The 19,769-nt window shown below is 41.3% G+C and overlaps 1 protein-coding gene across 1 annotated transcript in view; it reads left to right on the plus strand.

Annotated features, from left to right (window-relative positions):
* Window positions 1–377: 377 nt before the first annotated feature.
* Window positions 378–19,769, plus strand: part of gpr158a (G protein-coupled receptor 158a) — a 110,370-nt gene continuing 90,978 nt past the window's right edge. Inside the window, exon 1 of the mRNA XM_060869524.1 lies at window positions 378–1,447. Coding sequence (XP_060725507.1) covers window positions 672–1,447 — 776 coding nt within the window. The 5' untranslated portion in view covers window positions 378–671. The remainder of the gene's footprint in view (window positions 1,448–19,769) is intronic.

The following is a 19,769-nucleotide window of genomic DNA, read 5'->3' on the forward strand; positions in this document are numbered from 1 at the left end:
AAGGTGCCAATACATTATATAGTCAGTAATTTTACCCAGGCAACCTACAGCCCACGTAAAGTGTGTATTTCTTTTCTTTCTTTCTTTCTTTCTTTCTTTCTTTCTTTCTTTCTTTCTTTCTTTCTTTCAGCACGTTGAGTTCAGCACGCCTCTCTCCTGGACAGCGCCTAATTGACAGGTGAATTATCCACACAGAAATCAAGGAGGTCGCGGCTGCATTAGCCAATCATATCACTTCAGGGGCGGGGCTTACCGAACCTACGGCGTGTGCTGCCGTATCCAGCGCTTTAAGTGAAGCGCTGCTCGGAGGGCGGAGTGTGTTTCGGAGCCAGAAAACTGAATTATTTCTATATTTCCAACAGTGCAGAGGAGAAAAATGCGTTTCGACGCCCGCATGGATTGGACCTTTTGATCGGAATCCTAGGACATTTGATGTAAACCAAGCGGAGAGAGAATATTGTTGTAAATCCAGACACACACACACACACACACACACACACACACACACACACACACACACACACACACTCAGCGACCAGACAAATGTAACGGTGTGTAAAGGAAACACAACAACAACAACAACACAGGAGTCAGGTGGGAGTAAAGCGTCTACAGGTGAACAGAGGATGCTGTGAAGGGTGAACAGAGATCTGTGACCAGGTTTAAAGGACATGGCGGTGATCAGACTGTCGCTGCTGCTGCAGGTGGGTTTCGTTGTGGGCGCGCACTGCTCGGCTCTGGCACCGAGAAGGGACGAGCATCATCATCATCAGCAGCAGCTTCATTATCCTCAACATCAGCAGCAACCTCAACATCAGCATCAGCAACTGCCGAGGGTCGTGGCTGCGTTTCTGCATACAGGCGACCCGTCCGCGCTCGAGCGCGCCAACTGCACCGGGAGGTACGAGCTGAACGCGTTGCGGGCCGGTACGCGCGTGCACCAGCACCCAGCCGCCCGCCCCGCGCTGCACGCTCTCATGCACGCCGCAAGCTTCCTCCGGGCTCTGTTGAGGGAACGGGAACGGGAACGGAACCTCGTGCGCGACCTGGAGTGGTGCCGCGCGCTAGTGCGTAGCGTTGTGGAAGGCGACGCCAGGATCCACCGCGCCGCCGTCGTGTTCGACGCCGCCTCATCCTCCTCTTCCTCGGCGGGTCACCAGCCGCGCGTCTTCCTCCAGGCCACGCGCCGCAGCGGAGACATCGTGCTGCAAGACCTGTCCGCGTCGGCACGCGACTTCTTCCGAAACGAGACCGCAGACACCGAGTGGTATCACGCTCACAGACGCGAGATGAGACGCGGGGAGGAGGGTCACGTGGCTGAAAGTACACACGTGAAGTGGTCGGCTCCGTTCCTGGAGTGCGAGGCCGGGAGTTTTGTCCCGCGGTGGCTCCTGACCTTGTCCACCGGGTTTCACGAGCAGAAGCCGAACATGTCTCCTGACTTCAGGTGAGGAATCACATGATGTGATTGTGTGTTTTGAATTCGTCCCTGCATTACTGCGCATGCTCCTAAACCTAATAACACACCTGAGTCAGGTAACTAATGAGTCCTTACTACTCACATTTACATCATTATTAATCTGCATCCAGAGCATCTTTTATCCAGGAACCACATTACATATAACTACATGAACAAACTAGTTTACGTTTTATCTTGTAGTTGCACATTTAAAGTAAAACTCCACATTATATATTACATTTATATTAAAATATCTTTGTGTTGCTCTGACGTCACAGGGATTATATAAAAAGTTCAATAAGTTATAAAAAACATCCACACCATATAAGTGATAACAGCCAACTTTCTCTGTTTACTCCAAAACACAAAAGAACAGCATATTCTTTATTCATGCATTTTTTGACATATTAACAAAAAAGGGGGAAGTCGTGGCCTAATGGTTAGAGAGTTTGACTCCTAACCTTAAGGTTGTGGGTTCGAGTCTCTGGCCGGCCACGACTGAGGTGCCCCTGAGCAAGGCACCGAACCCCCCAACTGCTCTCCGGGCGCCGCAGCATAAATAGCTGCCCACTGCTCCGGGTGTGTGTTCACGGTGAGTGTGTGTTCACTGCTGTGTGTGTGTGTGCACTTTGGATGGGTTAAACGCAGAGAACGAATTCTGAGTATGGGTCACCGTACTTAGCCGTATGTCACGTCACTTTAAATTAAGAGAACAAGTGGTAGAGACACCAGACTCAAAGTCCCAGAATGCATTGCGGCTATTAGCAGGATGGGAGCTGATTTGTATGATTTGAGGTGTACAGATGAGGAGGTTAGGGAAAGATAACTAAAGTGCTGCTGCATCATCTGCTTTAAGTAGTGATGAATGCGAGGATCTCACTGCACCGCTATCATTAGATCATCATCATTGAAAGGCATCGTGGGTAAAAAGATGTTTAAACTCACAAAACAAATTTTGGATGCTATTGAAGATCATTCGTTAATTATGAAGATTAATATGCGAGTTATTTAGGGTGTGTTTTCTTTTTTCTTTTGTCCTGCCAGTGGATTTAAGAAGATAAACGCATCTTGATCTTTACTCTCTTCCTCCAGGAGAGAGATTAGAGATCCCCAGTTTAGTCTGTTTGATAATTAGCAAAGAGACAAGACCTGACTTGACCTCAAAGGTATTCAATTGTGCAGATCTTTAAAGCCTGTCAAAAAAAAAAAAAAACCCTCCTTAACCTTGCTGTATTTACAAGTGAGTCGTGATAAAAACAGATCTGATATCGGAGCAGGCTTTCAGGAACTGAGAACCAAAAAAAAAAACCAAAACCTGCCTTTATATTCCGTGTGAATTCCAGTGAGAGGTGAACGCGTAGGTTTAAATGCGATTATGTCTTTTTAACTGCCTGTGATGATACACATATCTGTTCATTTATCTTTCTGCTGTTTATCGGAGATTGTGGAGGACGTTTCTAAAAATAGCTGCAGATGTGCAGCTGATGCAGCGTGAGGAACCCACCGGCATCGGTTAATTAATTCCTGCACACATGACCTCACTGTGCACAGCTTCGTCTAGTGGAGGTTACGCTGAATGCTCATTTGGTTCATTGAAAGCCAGAGAGATTTTCTGGGAATTCTGGCTTTGGGGTCACTACACACACTGCTAGAAATACTTATGTAGAAATTACAGATGGTTCTGTGGCACTTAACATCCGTAATATGATTCTGTATTAACAGTCAGTATTAAAGGTGGGGTCTCCGATTTTTGAAAGCCAATGTTGACATATAAAATCACCAAAACAAACACGCCCCTAACCCAAATGGGTCCCACCCCTGTATCGATAGCTCCGCCCACACATACATATGTAACCCAGGCGACTAATGGAAAGAAATGTGTCTTTATCATAGCTGAAGGGAAGAACAATACGATTGTAGATAAACAAACAAGCAAAAATGACACACAAGCATAATCATGTAAAGGACAAAGGCATATATTAGTTCTGTGTAACAAAACAAAACCAACGTTACTCACCTATCGAGAAGGAAAAAAGCGCCTCGGCGTCTTAAGTAAAGTTGGTCACATATTCACAGATTGGAGTTTCCTGAGTCAATAACTCCTGAGCTAAACGCTGTTACTACACAAAACACGGTTGTAGCTGCGTCTCTACATTACTACGATAGAAAAGAGGTCGCCATATCAATGTTAAAACCGCTTTCTGCTAATGTCACCCATGCGCACTGAACACTCTCTCCGCCCATATTGACAAGACACGCCCCTTTCTGCTCATTGGCTACACGTTTGTTTTGAGTTTTGTTTAGTTGTCGGCTCGACTCTGTTTTTTGAAGCATTTCTCAAAAATCAGAGACCCCACCTTTAAATCTCCTAAACGATTCACACTTAGCGACTTTTCAAAAGGAATTTTGTTTGTCAAAAGGAGTTTCCTGAAAATAGAAATACATAAAAACATTTTTATCAGTAATGAAAATAATAATAATAATAATAATAATAATAATAATAATAATCATTTGATTTCTAAAACTACTTATTGTTTTTTTTTAATAAAAAGAAATTGAGACTATTAATAAAGATAAACAAATATTAGTAGTATTTACAGCTTATGTATTTACTTTAGCTTGAGCATTTGATGCTAGTCTTTATTTAAAAGGATTTTTTGGCCCTTACAATTGTTTTATTCCTTTTATACCACAACAATTGGCCAACATTTTATTGTTTTATGACAGAATGACATACCCTTACATACAGTTTATCAGTTTCTAGTATATACATTCGATGTTGGAAAAGTTAGTTCCTGTTCTCAGCTACATTATAGCAGCTTGTTCCTTCACTTTGTTCCTAAAAAATATGTCATGTTAGCAAAGAACAAGAAACAACAAAGAATAACAGAGAAGAAACATGAAGCATAAGAAAGAACAGTTAAAATTCTAGTTGTTCCTCTAACTGTTACACACATCAATCACATATACAGTGATTTTTATCTCCAGGCTCTGTACTACGAAGTTGTCAGTAGGCGTTCCTATCCTACTACTGGTTGCCATAGTAACAACATTCATCAGAGGGCGGAGCATATAGCATTCCATATAATGTCTTGCGGCCAAAATGAAAGATTCCTGAAGGAGATTTGGTGTTTGTACAGATCCAAAATTCAGCGGTGTTTATCTGCATGATATTATACGAGACATTATACAATGTGTGGTCTTTGTGAAAGATCACGTCACCTCCACTGTCACTCCTACTGGTAGTCACTGCACAGTGTCACTCCATATTAGCAGGATGTTCAATGTTTCTCAAATTTATTGTGTTGTTGAACACGCCCACATGTTGTCACCAACGGTTGCTGCCACTCACGTCGCAAAAAGTTGGCAGCTCTCATTGAAAAAAAAATCTCCAGTTGCTATGGGCTGACTCTGGAGACTCCATCCACAAATGTTAAATAAACTTCTTACTCCTTAAATCTCCTTACAGAATAAAGTAGACATAATATTGACATTTACACATTATAGAATTGATAACATAGTAAAACAAGCGCAGTAATATGTCTGAGATGCTGTTATAGGAAACTAATCAACACCCTCTGACCAATCAGAATGCAGAATGAAGCAGTGCACTGATATCTTGATTTTCTGACCGTATCAGTCGGACACAACGAGACCGCTGTCTCTCCCCAAGCAAGACACAAAACATGCAGCATTTCAGTGACATCAGACGGGATACACAGTATAGTGTAGTGACATCAGACGAGATATACAGTATAGTGTAATGACATCAGACGAGATACACAGTATAGTGTAGTGACATCAGATGAGATACACAGTATAGTGTACTGACATCAGACGAGATACACAGTATAGTGTAGTGACATCAGACGAGATACACAGTATAGTGTAGTGACAGCAGACGAGATACACAGTATAGTGTAGTGACATCAGACGAGATACACAGTACAGTGTAGTGACATCAGAAGAGATACACAGTATAGTGTAATGACATCAGACGAGATACACAGTATAGTGTAGTGACATCAGACGAGATACACAGTATAGTGTAATGACATCAGACGAGATACACAGTATAGTGTAGTGACATCAGACGAGATACACAGTATAGTGTAGTGACATCAGACGAGATACACAGTATAGTGTAATGACATCAGACGAGATACACAGTATAGTGTAGTGACAGCAGACGAGATACACAGTATAGTGTAGTGACATCAGAAGAGATACACAGTATAGTGTAGTGACATCAGACGAGATACACAGTATAGTGTACTGACATCAGAAGAGATACACAGTATAGTGTAGTGACATCAGACGAGATACACAGTATAGTGTAGTGACATCAGATGAGATACACAGTATAGTGTAGTGACATCAGACGAGATACACAGTATAGTGTAGTGACATCAGACGAGATACACAGTATAGTGTAATGACATCAGACGAGATACACAGTATAGTGTAGTGACATCAGACGAGATACACAGTATAGTGTACTGACATCAGACGAGATACACAGTATAGTGTAGTGACATCAGACGAGATACACAGTATAGTGTAGTGACAGCAGACGAGATACACAGTATAGTGTAGTGACATCAGACGAGATACACAGTATAGTGTACTGACATCAGAAGAGATACACAGTATAGTGTAGTGACATCAGACGAGATACACAGTATAGTGTACTGACATCAGAAGAGATACACAGTATAGTGTAGTGACATCAGACGAGATACACAGTATAGTGTAGTGACATCAGATGAGATACACAGTATAGTGTACTGACATCAGACGGGATACACAGTATAGTGTACTGACATCAGACGAGATACACAGTATAGTGTACTGACATCAGACGAGATACACAGTATAGTGTAGTGACATCAGACGAGATACACAGTATAGTGTAGTGACATCAGACGAGATACACAGTATTGTGTAATGACATCAGACGAGATACACAGTATAGTGTAGTGACATCAGACGAGATACACAGTATTGTGTAATGACATCAGACGAGATACACAGTATAGTGTAGTGACATCAGACGAGATACACAGTATAGTGTAGTGACATCAGACGAGATACACAGTATAGTGTAATGACATCAGACGAGATACACAGTATAGTGTAGTGACATCAGACGAGATACACAGTATAGTGTACTGACATCAGACGAGATACACAATATAGTTTAGTGACATCAGATATTATACACAGTATAGTGTAGTGACATCAGACGAGATACACAGTATTGTGTAATGACATCAGACGAGATACACAGTATAGTGTACTGACATCAGACGAGATACACAGTATAGTGTACTGTCATCAGACGAGATACACAGTATAGTGTAATGACATCAGACGAGATACACAGTACAGTGTAGTGACATCAGACGAGATACACAGTATAGTGTAATGACATCAGACGAGATACACAGTACAGTGTAATGACATCAGACGAGATACACAGTATAGTGTACTGACATCAGACGAGATACACAGTACAGTGTAGTGACATCAGACGAGATACACAGTACAGTGTAGTGACATCAGACGAGATACACAGTACAGTGTAGTGACATCAGACGAGATACACAGTATAGTGTAGTGACATCAGACGAGATACACAGTATAGTGTAGTGACATCAGACGAGATACACAGTATAGTGTAGTGACATCAGACGAGATACACAGTATAGTGTAGTGACATCAGACGAGATACACAGTATAGTGTAGTGACATCAGACGAGATACACAGTATAGTGTAGTGACATCAGACGAGATACACAGTATAGTGTAGTGACATCAGACGAGATACACAGTATAGTGTAGTGACATCAGACGAGATACACAGTATAGTGTAGTGACATCAGACGAGATACACAGTATAGTGTAGTGACATCAGACGAGATACACAGTATAGTGTAGTGACATCAGACGAGATACACAGTATAGTGTAGTGACATCAGACGAGATACACAGTATAGTGTAGTGACATCAGACGAGATACACAGTATAGTGTACTGACATCAGACGAGATACACAGTATAGTGTAGTGACATCAGACGAGATACACAGTATAGTGTAGTGACATCAGACGAGATACACAGTATAGTGTAGTGACATCAGACGAGATACACAGTATAGTGTAGTGACATCAGACGAGATACACAGTATAGTGTAGTGACATCAGACGAGATACACAGTATAGTGTAGTGACATCAGACGAGATACACAGTACAGTGTAGTGACATCAGACGAGATACACAGTACAGTGTAGTGACATCAGACGAGATACACAGTACAGTGTAGTGACATCAGACGAGATACACAGTACAGTGTAGTGACATCAGACGAGATACACAGTATAGTGTAGTGACATCAGACGAGATACACAGTACAGTGTAGTGACATCAGACGAGATACACAGTATAGTGTAGTGACATCAGACGAAATACACAGTACAGTGTAGTGACATCAGACGAGATACACAGTATAGTGTAGTGACATCAGACGAGATACACAGTATTGTGTAATGACATCAGACGAGATACACAGTATAGTGTAGTGACATCAGAGGAGATACACAATATAGTGTAGTGACATCAGACAAGATACACAGTACAGTGTAGTGACATCAGACGAGATACACAGTACAGTGTAGTAACATCAGACGAGATACACAGTACAGTGTAGTGACATCAGACGAAATACACAGTACAGTGTAGTGACATCAGACGAGATACACAGTATAGTGTAGTGACATCAGACGAAATACACAGTACAGTGTAGTGGCATCAGACGAGATACACAGTATTGTGTAATGACATCAGAGGAGATACACATTATAGTGTAGTGACATCAGACGAGATACACAATATAGTGTAGTGACATCAGACGAGATACACAGTATAGTGTAGTGACATCAGATGAGATACACAGTACAGTGTAGTGACATCAGACGAGATACACAGTACAGTGTAGTGACATCAGACGAGATACACAGTACAGTGTAGTGACATCAGACGAGATACACAGTACAGTGTAGTGACATCAGACAAGATACACAGTATAGTGTAGTGACATCAGATGAGATACAGAGTATAGTGTAGTGACATCAGACGAGATACAGAGTATAGTGTAGTGACATCAGAGGAGATACAGAGTATAGTGTACTGACATCAGATGAGATACACAGTATAGTGTAGTGACATCAGATGAGATACACAGTATAGTGTAGTGACATCAGATGAGATACACAGTATAGTGTAGTGACATCAGATGAGATACACAGTACAGTGTAGTGACATCAAACGAGATACACAGTATAGTGTAGTGACATCAGATGAGATACACAGTATAGTGTACTGACATCAGACAAGATACACAGTATAGTGTAGTGACATCAGACGAGATACACAGTACAGTGTAGTGACATCAGACGAGATACACAGTATAGTGTAGTGACATCAGACGAGATACACAGTACAGTGTAGTGACATCAGACGAGATACACAGTATAGTGTAGTGACATCAGACGAGATACACAGTATAGTGTAGTGACATCAGACGAGATACACAGTACAGTGTAGTGGCATCAGACGAGATACACAGTATAGTGTAGTGACATCAGACGAGATACACAGTATAGTGTACTGACATCAGACGAGATACACAGTATAGTGTAATGACATCAGACGAGATACACAGTATAGTGTAGTGACATCAGACGAGATACACAGTACAGTGTAGTGACATCAGACGAGATACACAGTATAGTGTAGTGACATCAGACGAGATACACAGTATAGTGTACTGACATCAGACGAGATACACAGTATAGTGCAGATTTTAAGGCGTTGTGTGTTTTCAGGAATCTGGACTTGAAGACAGAAAGTGTGGTAATGTTGTGCTGAATGTTTTTCCTCTTTGCTCTGTGATCTCCACAGGGAGTTAGCGTAACACACCGGCTAACAACGGAACAATACGACTGCTTCCTCCACAAACACTAATTAATCCCTCAGGTCCTGGCGACTGTGGCGCAGGTTACCGTCTAACTGCATTACGCTTCCTTATAAACTAGTACTGCACTCCGAATACAAACACGATACAAGCTCATATTTGTGTATTTATCTTGGTTTTATCATTATTATTTCAGAAATGTATTAATATAATTCTCATTTATTTTACATTTAGTTGTCATAATTGAGGAATAGAACAATAGAACATTTCAGGGAATGAACGGTAAAAAAAATCTAATTAATTTTATATGTTGAAATAAGGTCCATGTGAGGTATGAGTCTGAGGTCTCAGCGTTATGCTAGATGTATTTCAGGCTAGTTTGCTCCTCATGCTGTACTGTGTAAATTCAGTGTTTAGGCTCTTAGTTAAATGTTTCCACTTAACCCCTTTTGGTGATGGGTTAATCTCAGCTCGGTGGTTGTTAACATCACAGCCTGGTCTTACTGAAGACTCCCTTATTAACAAAGCCATCCTTAATCTGCTTCGTCCAGCCCAAGCTCGAGCTCCGAGCTCCTCTTCCTGATAACGCCGCTCAATACGCTGATGAATAAATAATGAAAGATGTACAACAGCGACCGGGGGCCATCTTCATTACAGCCTTCTAATGCAGCGCTTGACATTTTCACATTAATTCTTGCGAGTCTGAACGTTCCGTCGTTCCAAGCGGCTTATCCTGGCAGATAACCTGCGATGATATTTCACTCCTGAAACAGCCGCCGGCAACGGACGCTCGGTTGAAAAGTTAATTGCTTCCATTACAGTCGTTTTGCTATCTTGACAACTCCTATTATGCAGCGTTTTCTGAGCCGATCGATGCCGTAGATCATTCTGTGTGATAACACAGTGGAGAGATGGAACCATAACACCTGCACAGGCAAAGCAATCAGAAAGACATAACAGGATGGGACATGGAGGAGGAGAGTCGACCCTAGATCTGTCTGTCTCTGGAACACAATCTATCCAGCAAAACTGAGGGGTCAAAAAAAAAGAACAATAATAAAAGTTAAAAAATGTAATCGAACAATGTTTTGCTCTGTAATAATAATAATAATAATAATAATAATAATAATAATAATAATAATAATAATAATAACATATGTGTATTGTGCTATTTTTTGCCCTTTAATTTCAGATTTGTTTATAAAATATTTACAAGCAAATAATATGCAGTGTACTAATTAAAGGCAATTATTCATGATTAATTAATGATCAAATCATTAATAATTAATGTACACCATTTAAATACTAGGTGGATACTGTATGTATTAATGTGTAGGTATCAGGTAAAAAAAAAGAACAAACGCCTAATAATAAACCTAAAAATAACCTAATGAGCTCCTTATTCATATACGCTTTTTATTTAATACAAACAAAACATTTATTTATGTTTAGTTATTTATATTTATGTATTGATTGCTTGTAAATGGTTTAATTAATAAAAGCAGCACTAAAAAAGGAGATCAAATTTTCAACTTTTTCTCATACAACGACGAGTTATTTGGGAATTTTCCAGCTTGGCCCATTTTGTTCATATATTTAGCTGAATTTGCCGTAATGGGATATTTCAGTGAGCAAAACAATAAAAAAAGCTGGGTCAGATCTTGTGGGAGGACTCTGTAGGGTAGAAGTGATGAGAGTAAAAAACGAACTGGAGATCGGACCTCACTCAGCACTTTGTTGATCTGATCTGGCTAGTTGGGTCTACAGGGAGCGATTAGAGTTACTAACAGTGGTGTATGACTTGAACTGGAGCTGAACTCTGTAGGAATCAAGACACTTGCACGTTCAGCCATCTGAAGGCTCGGTTCTACCTGTTTTTATTGTATGTATACCAGAGATGGGGCACTCGAGTCATATGACTTGACTCGAGTCAGACTTAAGTCACAAATTTGAGTCTTGAGACTTACTTGACTAATATTAAAAAAAGACTCGACTTGACTTTGACTTGACATTCATGACTTGAGACTTACTTGTGACTTGCACATGTGTGACTTACTCCCACCTCTGGTGTATACAAGATGGCTGCTGTAGGTCTCTGGGGTAACCTGTGGGGGTGGAAGAGCTCGCAGTGTCATGGAACCTGGAGCCGGGGGTACATGGTAGGGGACAAGGGGACACCCTGGACTTCACAGGTCTTTGGGCTGGAGGACAAGCAAGGAACACTCACACACACACACACACACACACACACACACACGTGCCGTTTATCATGGTGTCATTCTTTCTTTCTTTCTTTCTTTCTTTCTTTCTTTCTTTCTTTCTTTCTTTCTTTCTTTCTTGCCCCACCAATCTATACTTCTAAACTTCATACCCCCATACACAGAGGTGTGAGACAAACATCCTAAACATCTATCCTGAACCATCTAGCACTGGGTCTCAAATCACATACCTACTTACGTCTATCCTCTTCCTTCATTTCTATAAACACATTTCCTTTTCACTTAGTGTTCACATTCATGTCTTGTGTCTTAGGTCTGTTTTGTGTAGCAGCCTTAAGATTATTTGGATCTATTGGAGACCTGACTAAAAAGGATGGTTTGGCTTTGATGTGCCATCTGTGGACGTTGTTTCAGTCCTTAAGAGTGTGTGAGTGTTTGAACAACGTCGATATATTTATTTGATTTATTTTTCCGCACCTGATCCGAGTCGTTCAGGCAGTAAACGTGGAAGGCTCTGTTCTGAGCACATGGACGCAGTCCTGTCTGACCTCACTGAAGAAATTCAGTCTCCTTGGAGAAATCCATCCACTTCTGTATTAGCCAGATTTATGACTGCGTCTCTCTGTCTGGACTGAGTTTAAATTCTGTCTCTAAACAAGAGGAAGAAATGATTTGAGCTTGTTTTCCTCTGGTCAATCTCAGGACAGCAGGAATAAACTCATATTCACTCATATACAGGGAGAGAGAGAGAGAGAGAGAGAGAGAGAGAGAGAGAGACGTAATGGAAACACATTAAACTGACAGAGCTAATGCACCTCTGTCTCGGAGATGCCAAGATCGTGTCATCTTCATCTTCAGCTTCACTCATCAAAGCACACCGCCACCTTTACTGCCTCCAAGCCACAGCGTTTTATCTCCTGTCACATAACCACTATAAACATCCTTCCTTCTTTCCTACCTTCCTTCCTTTTGTTCTTCCTTTTTTTACTCATTCTTTTTTGCTCCTGTTGCCCAACCATTCTTCTCTCTCTCTCTCTCTCTCTCTCTCTCTCTATCTATCTCTATCTCTCTTTCTCTCTCTCTCTCTCTCTCTCTCTCTCTCTCACTCACACACACACACACTCACTCACTCACTCTCTTGCTCTCTTTTGTTTTCTTTCTTTCCTTTTCTCTTGTCACTATTCTTTCTTTCTTTCTTTCTTTCTTTCTTTCTTTCTTTCTTTCTTTCTTTCTTTCTTTCTTTCTTTCTTTCTTTCTTTCGATAACCAGCATTACCTTCCTACCTTCCTTCCTTTTGTCCTTCCTTTTTTTACTCGTTCTTTTTTGCTCCTGTTGCCCAACCATTCTTCTCTCTCTCTCTCTCTCTCTCTCTCTCTCTCACTCACACACACACACACACACACACACACACACACACACACACACTCACTCACTCTCTTGCTCTCTTTTGTTTTCTTTCTTTCCTTTTCTCTTGTCACTATTATTTCTTTCTTTCTTTCTTTCTTTCTTTCTTTCTTTCTTTCTTTTGATAACCAGCATTACCTTCCTACCTTCCTTCCTTTTGCTCTCTTGTTCTTTCTTTCTTTCATTTTCCTCCACACGTGCCCTCTTGTTCTCTCACCAACCCTTACATGCTTACTCCTCCCCTCTTTCTCTCACTCAGTTCAGTCAGTCTGCAGTAGCCAAGCTTATGGAGCATCACAGTTGTTTTTCCTCCTTTTTGTTTCCGCCGGCTGCTTTAATGATGTGCAGCTGAAACAATGTGAAGCGCCTGATTGCTTTTCCAAACTTCTTCTTTGATGATGCTTTTGGCTTAGCTGAGAGACAGGATGAAGGGGAACGAAAACATCATCAAAGCTCTTCTTTTATTATCCAGGACTTATAATAATAGTGCTTCCAGTATGTCTGGCTCAGGAATTGTGAGGTTTGCTGATGATACACTGACCTCAATATAAATATAAAATAAAATACACTGAGCTGAAGCAGAGAGGAGTGTGAATAATGGTGACATGGTCTCTGTGCTTCAGTCCCACTGAAGGAGGTGTAAAATTTGTACCTGTCAGGTCCAAGGAATGGGGTGTGACCTCTGTACCTGTCAGTCACAGTAAAGGAGGTGTGGCCTCTGTACCTGTCAGTCACAGTAAAGGAGGTGTGGCCTCGGGACCTGTCAGTCACAGAAAAAGTGGGTGTGGTCTCTGTACCTGTCAGTCACAGTAAAGGAGGTGTGGTCTCTGTACCTGTCAGTCACAGAAAAAGGAGGTGTGGCCTCTGTACCTGTCAGTCACAGAAAAAGGAGGTGTGGACTCTGTACCTGTCAGTCACGGAAAAAGGAGGTGTGGCCTCTGTACCTGTCAGTCACGGAAAAAGGAGGTGTGGCCTCTGTATCTGTCAGTCACAGAAAAGGTGGGTGTGGTCTCTGTACCTGTCAGTCACAGTAAAGGAGGTGTGGCCTCTGTACCTGTCAGTCACGGAAAAAGGAGGTGTGGCCTCTGTACCTGTCAGTCACAGAAAAAGGAGGTGTGGCCTCTGTACCTGTCAGTCACAGTAAAGGAGGTGTGACCTCTGTACCTGTCAGTCACAGTAATGGAGGTGTGGCCTCTGTACCTGTCAGTCACAGTAAAGGAGGTGTGGCCTCTGTATCTGTCAGTCACAGAAAAGGTGGGTGTGGTCTCTGTACCTGTCAGTCACAGTAAAGGAGGTGTGGCCTCTGTACCTGTCAGTCACAGAAAAAGGAGGTGTGGCCTCTGTACCTGTCAGTCACAGAAAAAGGAGGTGTGGCCGCTGTACCTGTCAGTCACAGTAAAGGAGGTGTGGCCTCTGTACCTGTCAGTCGCAGTAATGGAGGTGTGGCCTCTGTACCTGTCAGTCACAGTAATGGAGGTGTGGCCTCTGTACCTGTCAGTCACAGTAAAGGAGGTGTGGCCGCAGTACACAGTGAACTGCGCTTCATTACATCTATAGGTCTTTAATTAATTTCCTGTAACAGCATGCCCTATCATGTTTCACTCTGTATTTAAATGACCCTTGACAACAGGAGTCCATGGCAGGAAGCCATACACTGTATCCTACACTGTACCTGCCAACTGTACTGTCTTCTCTCAACAAAGACTTACAGTAAAGCAATAAACATCTCCCAGTTGTGCTGAAGATCTCATTTTAATTTCTGTCAAGTGAAAGATGACAGTCCGGTGTCACATCCAGCAAACTGCATCAAACGGAAATTGCCACCTTTTTTACATGATAAACAGCAATTATTTCTTGGCTTGTCTAGCGTAAATGATACAACTGCTACCAATCACGGTAAAATATGATTACAGACTAATTTTCTATAATTTCTATAGTAACAGTGCTCACAGGGACTTGTATGGGGGACGTGACACATCAACAAGTCTCCAGTGTCAGCACTTTGTAAGGAGTCTTCAGTGTCAGCGTTTTGTAAGGAGTCTCCAGTGTCAACACTTTGTAAGGAGTCTTCAGTCTCAGCGCTTTGGAACAAGTCTCCAGTGTCAGCGTTTTGTAAGGAGTCTCCAGTGTCAGCGTTTTGTAAGGAGTCTCCAGTGTCAGCACTTTGTAAGGAGTCTCCAATGTCAACACTTTGTAAGTAGTCTTCAGTGTCAGCGTTTTGTAAGGAGTCTCCAGTGTCAGCACTTTGTAAGGAGTCTCCAGTGTCAGCGCTTTGTAAGGAGTCTCCAGTGTCAGCACTTTGTAAGGAGTCTCCAGTGTCAGCGCTTTGTAAGGAGTCTCCAGTGTCAGCGCTTTGTAAGGAGTCTCCAGTGTCAACTCTTTGTAATGAGTCTTCAGTGTCAGCGCTTTGGAACAAGTCTCCAGTGTCAGCGCTTTGTAAGGAGTCTCCAGTGTCAGTGCTTTGTAAGGAGTCTCCAGTGTCAGCGCTTTGTATGGAGTCTCCAGTGTCAGCGCTTTGTAAGGAGTCTCCAGTGTCAGCGCTTTGTAAGGAGTCTCCAGTGTCAGCGCTTTGTAAGGAGTCTCCAGTGTCAGCGCTTTGTAAGGAGTCTCCAGTGTCAACACTTTGTAAGGAGTCTTCAGTCTCAGCGCTTTGGAACAAGTCTCCAGTGTCAGCGCTTTGTAAGGAGTCTCCAGTGTCAGTGCTTTGTAAGGAGTCTCCAGTGTCAGCGCTTTGTAAGGAGTCTCCAGTGTCAGCGCTTTGTAGGAGTCTGAGGTAAGCTGTGAGTTTCTGTTTTCTGACTTCAAGAGAGGAAAAAACTTCAACAGTCAGGCTTCAAAAGTTTGACTGTCACTCGCCTGACAATCACAGTGAAACCAGCCAACCACAGCCATAGGTTTCTTGGGACTCCAAAAAGTAGGATAAGTAGGAAAGGTTCTTTAGTCTTTTTTTTGTTAGAAAAATGGGATTATTTTAGGAATCATTTACTGAAAGGTTCTTCATGGATCCAAAAAAGGTTTATCGATGACATTACTGTTTATAGTGTAAAGAACTTTTTTCTACTACACAGAACCTGAAAATTGACAATGGAACCATTCCATGTATGTTAAAGCGTCTTCACAGAACATTACACCCTGACAAATAAATCTTGAGTAGAAGATTGTACTTGACCAGTAAGCAAAGTCAAACTGCCCCCGAAAAAAGGTCTACATGGAACCCTTAAGCCCTATTCGGACGGGATTAATTTTACGTGGGGACGTGGAGTAATGCAATGTTACCTCAGGATGTCTGTAATATTAATTGGCCAATTCGCACAGGACAAGACATCTCAGTAAAACTACAGAAGTGGGAGGGGTAACTCGCTTTATGCACCACAGTAACCTTCTTGTCGTCATGTGCGTATGACGTTGCTTCCTGTTATCACGTGCGCAAACAGACAACATGGCGCCTTTTAAACAGGAAATGACGGAATTTTACCGTACATATTTACAGCGGGTCTATTTGGACGGGATTAGTATTACCTGAGGTCATTTTTCCGGACCTTTTTACAGAAGGTAAAAGTCGCCATAATCTTTACTGACATTCTCCGTAATGATTACCGAGATGGCACATTTGGACGGGACTAAAATCACAGAGACGCTCTTGTAATCATTACTTTACCCCCACGTCCCCACGTAAAACTAATCCCGTCCGAATAGGGCTTTAGAAAGCGATGTACATTGTCAATATAAATGCCTCGATAATTAAAAGAATTGTGTTGTATCTCCTTCTGTTTTCTGTACTGTGATTAGCAGTGTGAGATGTTTTCCTAGGGCCATAACTTTTAGGTGTGAATATGAAGCAACTAATGGAACTGTTACAGGTTTTATATGGATCCATTCCTTCGCAGTGTTTCCACATTTTCCTCCACGTGTGCTATGATATTGTTTATAAAGCATCTATAATCCGCTTTAACCCACATGGTAACATGAGCTAACTTGTTTGAGCTAATTGTTATTGTACAACATTAAACGTAACTATAAAAGGAAAAGTGTGTCATTCTTTGAAAATAAAAAATATTACAATCGAGCAAATTCCCCCTTCCTCCACCTCCCCCCGGGGGTGTTGACGGTAAATCCCTCACGCCACACTGTGTTTGATTTCTTATCTTTTCTCTATAACAGCACATCCTATCATGTTTTATTCCTTCTCTCTGTCAAGCAGTCATTTCATATTAGACTCCAGACGTGGTGAGCAGTAATACCAGGCCAAAAACTTATGCTGCTACACTCTCTTGCACTCATTTCCCACTTGCTAAACACGGCCGGTGGAGTGCGGGCTTCCCCACCGTCTCGCACGCCCCCGGCATGGGGACCATATGGCCACTCTGGCTCGCTGGCAGAGAGGAGGCTCAGTGAGGATGAGAGAAGAAATGGATGAACGAATTCAAAATGAACCAAATGCCAGTTTTTTAAACATGACGAGTCTGCAGGGCACTTTCTCTCTCGACATTGAGAGCACAGCGGCTTCGACGGCGTGCAAACGAAGGTCGGAACTATTAAATTACAGTAAAAGTCCCGGCAGAAAGGAAAGTGACTTTGGGGACTTTTTGACTCAGTATAAAGAAACGTCTGATGTCGTGTCTGTGAGTCTGATCTAAAATAAATCAGGACTCTGTTGTTCTTTCGGTGTGTTTTAGACGTGTGTTTGTCCCTCTGTTGATGATCTTACACTGAATTTTAGTGTTGAAGATAAATCTGAGCTGCTTTTTAGATGAACAAACACTCGGAGCGTCTCAGAGAGCAGAAACGGGTTTGATATCAACATTTACTCTGAAGATACAAACATCTGTGTGGGAAAAAAACTAACTGAACTTTTTTATGAATCTAACACCTTTAGTATTGTAGAGAAAAACAGAAATAATGATGGAACTCTACAAATTCTTAAAGTCCTGAGTGTCTACTTTCATATGAGCTTCATATTAACACCACTGTGGTGTGAGACGTGACGAAGACGTTCAATGATGAAGACAGTCACAACAAAAAAGATTAGGAAAAAATTTGCCTGTTAAATAAGAAATGATCTATTGTTGTGGCTACAACGCTACAAATCTTAAAATAAATAGTCGTGAAAGCTTTGTGGCTCCGGCGACTGCTCTGCAATTCAAAGCAATAGGAATGCAGTTGGATTTGTGTTGTGTTGTGTTGTGTTGTGTTGTGTTGTGTTGTGTGCTAGTGGAATCTTTGGAATTGGAATCTCAATTATGAATCTAGTGATAAATATTTATTTATTTTTTTTACAAAGCAAATTAACAGTAGCGTCGTGTGGGTGATATGCCGACGATACATGACGCTCTCCTACAATAAACAAACAAATAAATAAATAAATAAGTGTGTATCACGAAGAAATGTGAAGAAATGAATGAAACAAATCAGATTTTTATATAATACATGTCTAAAAAAAATCTCATGGTATGTTCAATAGCTCAGAAAAGACTTTTATTTATTATTAGGACTCATCTCATCCAGTTGCAATAGATGAATGTAATTATATATATATAGCAGGAGGAAAAGTTCCTGCTGCTGCTTCTGACACCTGATTTATCTCCACACATGAGAACAGATGCACCAGAAGCTGGAACGCTTGAAAAGTGAGCCTCCAGCCGTGCGGTAAAAACCAAATAAACCCAAGCCCACATGGGGGACTTTGCTTACGGCAGCCATTTGTAGTGGTTTCTGGCTGAAAACAGCTGCATTAAAGATTCTTTCTTAACAGTCAATAGTGAAGGAAAGAAAAATGTGCAGTAATAATGTAATAGTGACAGAGTAATAGTGCATTCGGTAATAAATTGTCCTTCAAAATGATCATGTGGCTTTCTGACATTTTAGCAAATATATAAATCTATTCCAGATGTTTAGCTTATGTTAGATAACTAGATTTTTTAACAGTAATCATTTTATTGCTTATTTTCTGTACTGGTTTCTCGTGTGCAACATTTTTTTATTTGCAAGTGTACTGTAGCAGCTTAACATGTCATATTATTTTTATTGCTTTATATTTATTTATTGTTTTGTTTTATTTGAAGTAAATGTTTCGATTTAGCATTTTTTCGAATTTAAGTTTTTCAAATTTTACGTTTTTTTTTTACTAACTGGAGTCTTTGAGATATTTACTTGAATTACTTGAGTTTTTTCAGTACTCAGTTTATCCACTGGGAGATTAGACATGAGGGAAATGTGACCTTTTGTACAAAGCAGTTAACATGTTCAATATCACACGTTTGATTAGATTTAATTTTGGGAGCAAGACATAAAGTAATGCAGAATTTTGAATGTTAAACATTTGAGATATTAAGCATTTACTAAAACCTTTATAAAGAAAATCCCAGATTCTCATTGTGGGCTCAGACCCCACCATGTTTGTGTGTGTGTGTTTGTGTGTGTGTTTGTGTGTGTGTGTGTTTGTGTGTGTTTGTGTGTGTGTATGTGTGTGTGTGTGCGTGTGTGTATATGTGTGTTTGTGTGTGTGTTTGTGTGTGTGTGTTTGTGTGTGTGTTTGTGTGTGTTTGTGTGTGTGCGTGTGTGTGTGTGTGTTTGTGTGTGTGTTTGTGTGTGTGTGTTTGTGTGTGTGTTTGTGTGTGTGTGTTTGTGTGTGTGTGTTTGTGTGTGTTTGTGTGTGTGTGTTTGTGTGTTTATGTGTGTGTGTTTCTGTGTGTGTTTGTGTGTGCGTGTGTGTC

The sequence above is a fragment of the Tachysurus vachellii genome, chromosome 5, assembly GCF_030014155.1.
Source record: "Tachysurus vachellii isolate PV-2020 chromosome 5, HZAU_Pvac_v1, whole genome shotgun sequence".
NCBI classification, from domain to species: Eukaryota; Metazoa; Chordata; class Actinopteri; order Siluriformes; family Bagridae; genus Tachysurus; species Tachysurus vachellii.